The sequence below is a fragment of the Trichosurus vulpecula genome, chromosome 7 (genome assembly GCF_011100635.1).
Source record: "Trichosurus vulpecula isolate mTriVul1 chromosome 7, mTriVul1.pri, whole genome shotgun sequence".
Lineage (NCBI taxonomy): Eukaryota > Metazoa > Chordata > Mammalia > Diprotodontia > Phalangeridae > Trichosurus > Trichosurus vulpecula.
The window spans coordinates 255763473-255773712 of record NC_050579.1 but is presented as its reverse complement, the minus strand read 5'-3'; the positions used below and the strand labels follow the sequence as shown (position 1 = coordinate 255773712).

Sequence of the window (10240 nt, the reverse complement as noted above, 5' to 3'; positions counted from 1 at the left end):
CCTAATTGACATGTTTCACTCCCAAATCTTGTATAAAAACTTTCCTGTACTCCTGTAAGGTTGCAGGTTCCTTAAGAACTCTTGCCCACTGTAAAGTGTAATAAATCTTTGCCACCTTGACTTAAAGAATGCTTGAGGGTGTTGTTGGCTGCTGGAGCTGAAGCTGAAGTCAGGACGAGTCAGGAGAAGCCCAAGAAGACTGGGCCGGGCCGGGCCGGGCCAGGGCCTGAGCACGGGGCCAGGGTCCTAGGTCCTAGGTCCCAGGTCGGGCAGGACCATGGGGAAGCTCCAGCTCTTTGAGATCTACCTCAGCAACAGCCGAGTCATCTACAGTCCCGGGGAGCCGCTGACCGGGACTGTGAACCTGCGCCTGGGCGCCGCGTTGCCCTACCAAGCCATCAGGGTGACCTGCACAGGGTCCTGCAGAGTGTCCAGCAAGGCCAATGATACTTCATGGACAGTGGAAGAAGCATACTTCAACAGCACATTGTCCCTGGCTGACAAAGGAACCTTGTCACCTGGAGAACATGCCTTCCCCTTCCAGTTCCTGTTGCCAACCACAGCACCCACATCCTTCGAGGGGCCCTTTGGGAAGATTGTGCACCAGTTGCGTGCTGTGATCGACACCCCTCGCTTCTCCAAGGACCACAAATGCAGCCGTATCTTCTACATCCTCAGTCCCTTGAACCTCAACAGTCTCCCAGACATCGAGCAACCCAATGAGGCCACGACTACCAAGAAGTTCTCTTACAAGCTGCTGAAGTGTTATCCTCACTGCAAGCACTGACCTCAGGGGCTATGTTGTGGGTCAGGTGGTCCAGCTCCGTGCAGATATTGAGAACCAGTCTGGCAAGGACACAGGGCCCGTGGTGGCCAGCCTTCTCCAGAAAGTATCCTACAAGGCCAAGCGCTGGATCTATGATCTTCGGACAATCGCAGAGGTTGAAGGCTCAGGGGTGAAGGCCTGGAAGCGGGCTGAGTGGCGGGAGCAGATCTTGGTGCCAGCCTTGCCACAGTCAGTGCTGCCTGGCTGTAGCCTCATCCACATAGACTACTTCATCCAGGTCTCACTGAAGGCACCTGAAGCAACAGTGAATCTGCCCCTTTTCATTGGCAACATTGCAGTGAATTGCCCTCCATTGAGTCCTGTCCTGTCCTTGTCTGGGCTCCCACCTCCCCTGGTACCTACTGTACCACCTGAGGACTTGGACATGGCGGCCTGCGGGCCTTGTCCTATAGTCAGTGTTTCCCTCCCTACTAAGAGCCACTCACAGCAGCAGCAACAGTCAGCACGGCCCTTCAGCTATACACCTGGTCTGAGCTTTCCTGAGACCCGGCCTGAGGTTGAGCCTGGCCCTGAGGATGGTTCACCTGCCCCCAGCCGGCCTCCACTCTGCCTGTCCACCGGTGCCACTGTTCCCTACTTTGCTGAAGGCCCTGTGGTGCCTATGTCTACAGCCAGTGACCTGATCTTGCCACCAGAGTATAGCACATGGGGCTACCCTTATGAGGCACCCCCCTCCTACGAACAGAGTTGCAGCAGCGCCAGCTCGGGCTTGAGCAATGGGAACTGACTTGTGGACTCAGCCCATCTAGTGGCCTCCTGTGGCCCTTGCCTCAGGCCAAGTTTCCAGTGCTATGAAGAGGAGGAGCTGCTGTCTGAATCTTTGGCGCTGAGGGAAGGAGAGGGCCCATAGCCCGGAGCCGTTTGACCTCTGACTTTGTATCTCCTTGGAGAGTCCCCCCATGCCTTAAACCCTAGCCTCTCTGCCTGTCAGGTTGGGCTGTGTATTCTGTGGCCCTGGGGGAGAGGTCTTGGGGCTCCAGTCATACTGTGTATCTCCATTGCCCATGTAGGCTATAGGGCCCTGGAAGGGCTGACAACGAACCTGGCTCTGGTGCAGGAGGACTGATTGTTCTGTCCAAGGGCAGGGTCTTCCCTTATTCCCAGGACTCAGCCAATCACACTGGGGAAACTTTCACTGGCTCTCCCTCTTGTGCCTTCTCTCCTTCTGGGCTCATGCTGGGTGAGCATTGTTTATCTCACTGCTGTAGCCCTAGCTTCCTTGGACAGCATAAAGAGCTCTCCTGCCATTCTCCCATGGCTAGGGTCCACTCCCTGCACAGCCAGAGCTGGGGCAGGAGACCTCAGTGGCTGGCTCTGACTTCCTCTCCCTAGGTGGGACTATGGGCAAAGTGGAGATAGCTGGGTTGGATCTGACTTCCACTGGATTGTAACCTGTAACCTCCCTCCCCTGAACTAATACACACCCTGGTGCTCTTCACTTTCTTTCTTCTGGACTTAGGTGTCCCTTGGGCAACCTGTCCTAGGGCATGTTATGGTATGGATGGTTCTGCATCCATCTTGGTATGTTTTCTAGTATTGTCTGGGCCTCTTGGATGTCTGGGAGAGTGAGCAGCACCTTGGTGACCTGTTCTGTTCCCTGCCTCCCCCACCCCCTCCCAAGCTATCCAGGAACCCCTAGCCTTTGTCTTTCTTCCATCAGCATCAGGGTTGGTAAGTGTCGGCCCCAGTCTGGCCAATGACTCTTTTTAAAGCATGTGTGCTGTATTGAGAGAGGTTGCTTGGATTGGCTCATGGGGCTGACCTGGTCTCAAGCTGAGGGAGGCTTTAGGAGTCATAGGGAGTCCTGTCACTTGCTGTTTTTCTATGGCTCCCCTCCCACCCGGCTTCCAGTTTCTTCAGGTATTTATTGCTAAATATGCCTGCCCTCTCCCCCCACTCCCTCCCAGCCTCAGAGGCATGAGAATCTACATGTAAATAAAGTTTTTGTTTTGTAATGTTCAGTAAAAAAAAAAAAAAAAAAAAAGAATGCTTGAGATCATGAATTCATTCTGGATGGCCCCGACCCTCTCCAGTACTCGTGTCCTTGAGGGGCACTCCCCCTCAGTGACCTCACCTGGGAAATCCAGTCTTGGGATTCCTGGACCTCGGATCCCTCAACCCTCAACAATCCAACTTTGCAGCTGTGAAAGACTCCCCTTGCCTCTCAGAAGTCCATTAAAATGTTCGTAAGTGAAACTTTTAGTGAGGACATTGCATGAAAATATAACTTTCAGGAATCACAACACTGAGAGGAAACAAGACTCAAGCAGCAGAAGTTTTTAGTATCCAATTTATGTCCAGATTGAAAAGTCACTGAATGTCTGTGTGTATTGTGCATAAAGATAATTTGTGACAGATTTATCTTTTACTCCCACAGCACTATGAACTATTAGGTCCCAAACGCAAACATTTTGCAAGTCAGAATAATATCACTTTTCATTTTGGTAACTCATTTAAAATGAAATTATTCTTATCATATAAGTAACCTTTGGAAACTGTCCTTGAATCAAAATTATACAGAATAATAGTTTTAGAATGTAAATAAGATTAGAAAAGAATTTATTCATGATCTTACCTTGGGGCTTTAACATTTATAACAGATTCTGAAATCAAAGTAATGAAATGGAATGAAAATTTAATTATTAAATTTGAAGATTCAGATCCAAAATTTCATCTTTAAAATATACATGTGACCATAACCATGAATGTATATTAAATATTTAAATTTATGTTAATATATTTGTAATTAGAATTATTTACTTTGAAATCTTAGCTCTCTAGAAAGCAAAGATCCTTGCTATATTTTAGAACCCTAATTAATGACAATAGCTGAGATTTACATAATACTTTGCATATAATATCTTACTTAAACCTCACAAAAACCTTCTGATATAAGTTCTACAGGTTTTATTATCTCCATTTTACAGATGAGCCAACTGGGACTGTGGTGAGTTGACCATAGTGATAAATGTCAGAAGTGAGATTTGAATCCAGGTTCTCCTGTATGCATTATAGTGTGCACTATGACCCTGAACCTTGTGTGTTCGCCAGTGTTTTCAGTAGATGAGGGAAAAATGGGCTTTTTTAGAATGGCTAATTAAAATAGAGTCAAATCACAGCAGTGCTATCTTGTTAAGCAAGTGCCCGGCACTTTTAGTGATCTAATATGTGAAAATTTAAATTCCAGGTCTCAAGATGGTGGAGTAAGTAGAAGCAGGACATCATAGTTTTCTCACAATTACTCCATTAAGGATTAAAATAAAAATTGAACACCAAATTTAGAAGTGATCAAAAAATCCAAGAAGAAACTGTAGTAAAAGAATTTTTACCAACCCATATATGTAAAAAGAGACAGAGAGAAGCCTGTAGGCAGTAGGAAGAGGTCTACTTTCTTTCCTCTCATTCTCTTAACTCTCTACAGTTTGGCTTCTGACCTGATCTTTCAACCAAAACTGCTGTCTCTAAAGTTAACAATGATCTCTGAATTGTCAAATCTAATGTCCTTTTCCCTGTCTTCAAACTTCTTGAACTGTCAGCAGACTTTGAAACTCTCATTTTCCTTGATACTCTCTTTAGTTTTGCAGGGAATACTACTTTATCCTGGTTTGCCTCCTACCTCTCTGATTGCTCCTTCTTAGTCTCCTTTGCTGGATCTTCATCCAGGTCATACCAGCTAAATGTGGATGTCCCACTGGGTTCTGTCCTGGGACCTATTCTCTTCTCCCACTATACAACTTGATGATTGCCTTGTAGTTGGTAATCTCATCAGCTATAATGGATTGAATTATCACCTGTATGCTGATCATTCTCAAATCTAGCCCTCACTTCTCCGCTGACCTCCAGTCTCGAATCTCCGATTGCTTACTGGCCATCTCAAACTGGATGGCACATAGGTATCTTAAATTCAATGTGTCCAAAACTGTATTCATTATTTTTTCCCCCAAATTCTATACTCTTCTTAAGTATAAAGCATGGTGCTGCCATGGTCCCAGTCACCTAGACCCCCAAACTAGTTACCACCCTCGATTCTTCATTGTCTCTCACTAACCATATCCAGTCTGTTGCCAAGCCTTGTCAATTTCAGCTCTGTAACATCTCTTGCCTATCCCCCCTATTATTCTCTGACACTGCTAAAGTGAAATTCTGACCATGTTATCTCCTAATCAATGCACTTCAGTGGTCCCCTAACACCTCTAGGATCAAATATAAAATCCTTTGTTTCATGTTCAAAGTCCCACATAACCTGCCCCCCCTTTCTATTCTTCTTATAAATCTCCCCCTAGATCCCCACATTTATTCTAGTGATACTGGACTCTGCTGTTCCTTCTACAAAACATTCCATCTTTTGACTCTGGGCTATCCTCCAGGCCTGAAATGTTCTCCCTGCTCATCTCCTCGTCCTGGCTTCCTTCAAGTTCCAGCTAAAATTCCATCCTCTATGGGAAGCCTTTCCTGATTTACTTTAAATTATAGTTTTACACACACACACACATGCACACACACACACGCACACACACACAGACACACACACGCAGGATTTGTACATAGCAGTTTGCATGTTGTCTCCCCCATTAGATTGTAAGCTCTTTGAAAGTAAGGACTGTCTTTAGCCTTTCTTTGTATCCTCAGCCCTTAGCTCAGTGCCTGGCACATATTAGGTACTTAACAAATGTTTATTGATTGACTGACACAAAAAGAATTTGATATAATACACTGAGCTCAGTCAAGGACAGGGAAAGGGGAATTAAGGGAGAAAGTAAATTTATGGAGAGATTAGTCATAAGCAAAACAAACCCAATCTTCAGAGAGCAAAACATGAAAGAGAGATTAAAGGAAAGAAAGGCTAAATATGATTGGAGACTGGGTAAGAGGAAGAAAAGAGAAGTAGTAGAATGGAAGAAGATAGAATCAAATACAGGTCACTAGTGTAGAGTACTTTCTCAACACCAAAGAAGGCGGCAGGGGCCAAAGAGAGAAAAAGGACATAAACATCAGATGGAGGAAAATATATACAACTAACAATTGTAATTGTGAACACATGAGATCAATTCACCTATAAAACAGAAGTGGGTAGCAGAATGGATTAGAAAGCAGAATTCAACAATATGTTAATTACAATAAACACACCTGAAACATAAATATTCACACAGAGTTAAATAAAAGGCAAAAGTAAAATATGCTTTGGATGAACTAAAAACAAAAACAAAAAAACAGGTAGCATTTATATCTTAGGCAAAAAAGATTTGATTAAAATAAGCAGGGGAATTATTATGTTCAAAAATACCATAGACAACAAATTAACATCTACATATGAGCTGAATATATATGTACTGAATGTTATGGCATCTAAATATGAAAAGGAAAAGTTAATTGTTTTATAGAGGGAAAACAGTAAAACTGCAATAGTTTAAAATCTCAACCCTCATCAGATCTAGGCAAATCTAATCAAATATATGAAGTGTCTGGAGATTATTGAATGGGAGAAGCAAGGTCTACATATATTTAACCACATGTGGCAGTTTTACAAAAACTGATGGTTATTCTAGAGCACAGTAACCTCATAAAAATGAACATATATTATTTTGGACATGGCAAATGCATAGATTTGTTTTTGAGAAAGGAATTATAATTTTCATCCTAATCAATATGATATGTGTAATGAATATACTAATAATTTCGTTTTCCCAGAAGCTGCCTCTCTGGCTTGGGAGTTCACAATACAGTTTAAACTGAATAATCAAAACTCTCACAATGCTCACAGTCACTGGACCTTAAGGAAAGTGAATCAAAGATTGTAGAACCTGTTCATGTCACAGAACTCTGGTTCTATACTCTAGGGGAGGTGGTCACGATCCCCAAAGACTTGACTCCAGAATTGTTGTATTGTGGGATTTGTGGCTTTCTTGAGGGAAGCCACTAAATAATTGTTTGTAATCCACCTTCCCCCCCTTCTTCCCACCTGTGATTTAAGTATATAAGCTGTGCTTTTACTTCAGCTAAAAAAACATTCCTCATTCTGAAACTGATTAACTAAACTACTTGATTCCTGGCACTCTAGTCTCTAGGCCTGCTTTGTGTGGCTCTGAGTATTCTCAGATTAGAGAGTGGCTCACTAAAAATCCAGTTAACATTAATTGGTGTCAGAAGTTTTTAAGGGGTGGATGGAGGGTGAAGCCTAGAGCTCTTCAGTGTGGGAGAAGGGATTTTTTTCCAGAGTCCCAACTCACTTGACTGACAGGTTGAACACTTATGACTCTGACTCCATTATAGGTCCAGTCTCTGATCAAGCCTGGCTTTTCATTGTGAGGAATGTTCCAGGGCCCCTTTTCTCGATCTAGATCACTTCGGTAAGGTCTGTGTTGTTTTTGTTTTGTTTATTTATTTCATCTTTTTGGCATGTGGATTTGGCTTTTGGAGGAGTCTTTTCTTTAGTAATACAGGGCCGGCTATGGTCTGCTGGTTTTTCTCTTCTCTGTTTTATAAATGAAGTCTGACCTATGGACTGTGGGTTTTTATTTCTGCACACGGTAAAAAATTTTTTGGGCAAGAGCTGCTTGTGCAGTTGGTTTTGTGTGTGGTTGGATTTGTGTGTGGTTAAACTGGTTGAAATTAACTTTTTATTCACCTACTTGTTTAGAGTTGTGGAAACCTTACTTCTATAATTCAAGTGAATTGCTAGCACAGTGTGGAATACTTGTAACTGTGTACTTGTATTTCGTGTATTTGTATTGTTATATTCCCTTGTAGTATATTTGTATATTGTGTACACTTGTTAGTTAAGTGGTGTTATTATCTTTGAATGTATACCTTTAAAATGGGACAGATGTGTGGTAAAGGCATGGGGAAAGATACAGCAGTTCCTATTAACAAACCCCCAGAATGAACATGTGCCTTTCAAATGTTTAAGAAATATGGTCTTAACTGTCCCTCTGTATTGTTAATGTATTTTTTGCTTGATGGGAAGATCTCTCCCATCTTTTAGTAAGCCCATGTGACCTGCTTAAGTCTCATGGAAGCCCAAGTCACATGAGCCTTGATCATGAGGGTTGTGATGCCCTCCGACCCTAAAGAAGTACATATATACTCAGAGGTTGGCATTTTGCTTTGGGGCTCACTCACAGGGAGAGTGTTTGTGTGATGTAGCCAGATGAGACACTGGGCAGGCATTAAGGAGCCCCCCAGCTTTGAAAACTCAGATGTTGGTATTTTTCTCTCTGGTAACTATGTGTGTATTGCTATGGACAGAGAGTTAGAAGCCCTGTCTGCTGATTATTTGCTCTGTTTATATCAAGCTGCAAGCAACATTATTGTTACACCCTCATATTGCCAGGATTGGGTTGATTTGACTAGTGATGACCCTAAACTTTGTTGGCCTCATTGGGGCACTTTGATAAGAGCAAATTGGAGTATTTAAAAGCAGAAATTAATGAATAAGGAGACTCAGCCTCTTGAGTGGTACAGCTATAATAAATGGTACTCAGAGGCAAGGAAGAGACCATAGCTGTGAATAGCTGTGAATTAGAATCAATGAAAGAAAGGAATAAATCATTTGAAAACCTTCTCTTCCTCAAACTACCCAATTACCAAAAGACTCTACCAGCTCCCCAGTTTCTATGTTTCCTTTCAAAGTTCTTGCAGGAAAAAACCCTGAGGAGATCAGGACCTGTGGTTTCAAGCCCTGGAAGCACAGAGAACTCCAGGCTACTGCCAAGGAGTATCCCAGCCCCAGGGGGGGATCCCATAGGGTTTGCTGAGCAGTTCTGACTCACCCTGTGTTTATACAAACTCAGTTATCTGGATCTGTGTCAACTCATGGTTGTCTCAATCGGGTAACGGGAGATTAAAAGTTGATGCCAGAAAGCACCCCAGAAAGCATTAAACCCCAGCAATCTCAATCATTCAGCATGACTAGGCTCCTAGGAAGGCTGGCAGGAGGGGTGGCAAAAGGAGAGGGATGTACAGGCGATGCCCATCATCCCCATGACTCCTGCTGGAGATGTCCCTTTGCTCATAAGGAGCAAGAAGTGTCTGCTCTAGTTGACACCTTTCAGTTTTAAACCCCTCTGCCTTCCCCACTTCCCTCCCTCGGAGTGAAGAGAGTATCTCATTTGGGGGGACTGATAATAAGATTACTGTAACCCATATCTCAGAACCAATCTCCCTTTTTATTGGCAGGATCAGTGCCTTTCATCTTTCTGTCCTGATGACTGAGGTCCCCAGTGACTTACTAGGATGTGATCTGCTCCATAAATTACAGGTCACTATTTCATTTGACCCAAGAGGGACCACTTCCTTGTGTCTTTTACCCCCGACAACCTCCACATCTGGAAGTGTCCCCATTTCTTTAAGTTTCTTTCCCTTTAACCCTTCTGACCATCTGGTTCTTTACGAAGTTCCCTCTAGCTTGTGGGTTTCAGATGTTACTGACGTTGGGTCAGTTATCAGTGCCCACCCTATTGTTGTACAGTTAGCTCTCCCATTTGATTTATTCACCTCTGAGAAAGGGGGGAATGTAGTTGGTATAAGCAACACATTCAATCCTGCCACCTATCTACTTGAGATAAGACGTGAGGATGAGACTTTGGCATATGACTTTGGAATGCCATGTAAACAAGGGGGCTTCCTTACCTCCTCATGACAACCCATTAAAAATCAGAAACAGGTTTCCCATCTATTAGACAGTTTACTGCTTCCCCAGGCTGTAGCAATAACTAAAATTCCAGGGCACAGTTGAGAAAACAGCATTCATGCCTGTGGGAATGACTTGGCCGACCAAACAGCTAAAACCGCAGCTTTAACTCCTCAAATTCCTAAGGTACAAGTCCCCATAAGCACAACTATCCATCTTGCTCTTAAGGTCAGCCTAAGCCTCTTAGCCCAACAAGAGAAGAAATAGCCACTGCCCAGAAAAGAATGCTTATCAAAAAGCAGGGAAAGCTTCAAAAGGAGGGATGTGAACGTCTGTAAGACTATGGGACTATGGGTTGTGAGTTTTCACAGGGCTGCTGTCACTGCCTATGAGATGTGTCCCACCTACTCCAAGCACAATGCATCCAAACCTCTGAAGCCTGCTTCTGGGCAGTTTCTTCTGCCAGATATGCCATTTGAAACTTGGCAGATCGACTTCATTCAATTACCACCTGCCCTTGGATACAAATATGCTTTGGTTATGGTCTGTATGTTTTTGTGGAGGGTGGAAGTGTTCCCATGTTGTACTGCCATAGCCTCTGGTGTAGCAAAAATCCTTTCAGAAAAAAAAATCATTCCATTATGGGGGAGGGGTTCCTAAAGAGATACATAGTGATAGATAGTGATAGAGGCACCCATTTCACAGGAGCTTCATCAGCTAAGCTACTTTCACCCTGGCCAATTACTCAGTACCTCCATTGTGCC

The 10240-nt window shown here is 43.7% G+C and overlaps 1 protein-coding gene across 1 annotated transcript; it reads left to right on the top strand.

Annotated features, from left to right (window-relative positions):
* Nucleotides 1-213: 213 nt before the first annotated feature.
* Nucleotides 214-2528, top strand: LOC118855971 (arrestin domain-containing protein 1-like). Its single transcript, XM_036766020.1, is given in 2 exon segments — nt 214-762; nt 764-2528. Coding segments are annotated over 2 exon segments (1296 nt in total). The 5' UTR covers nt 214-277; the 3' UTR covers nt 1575-2528.
* The last annotated feature ends 7712 nt before the right edge of the window (nt 2529-10240 follow it).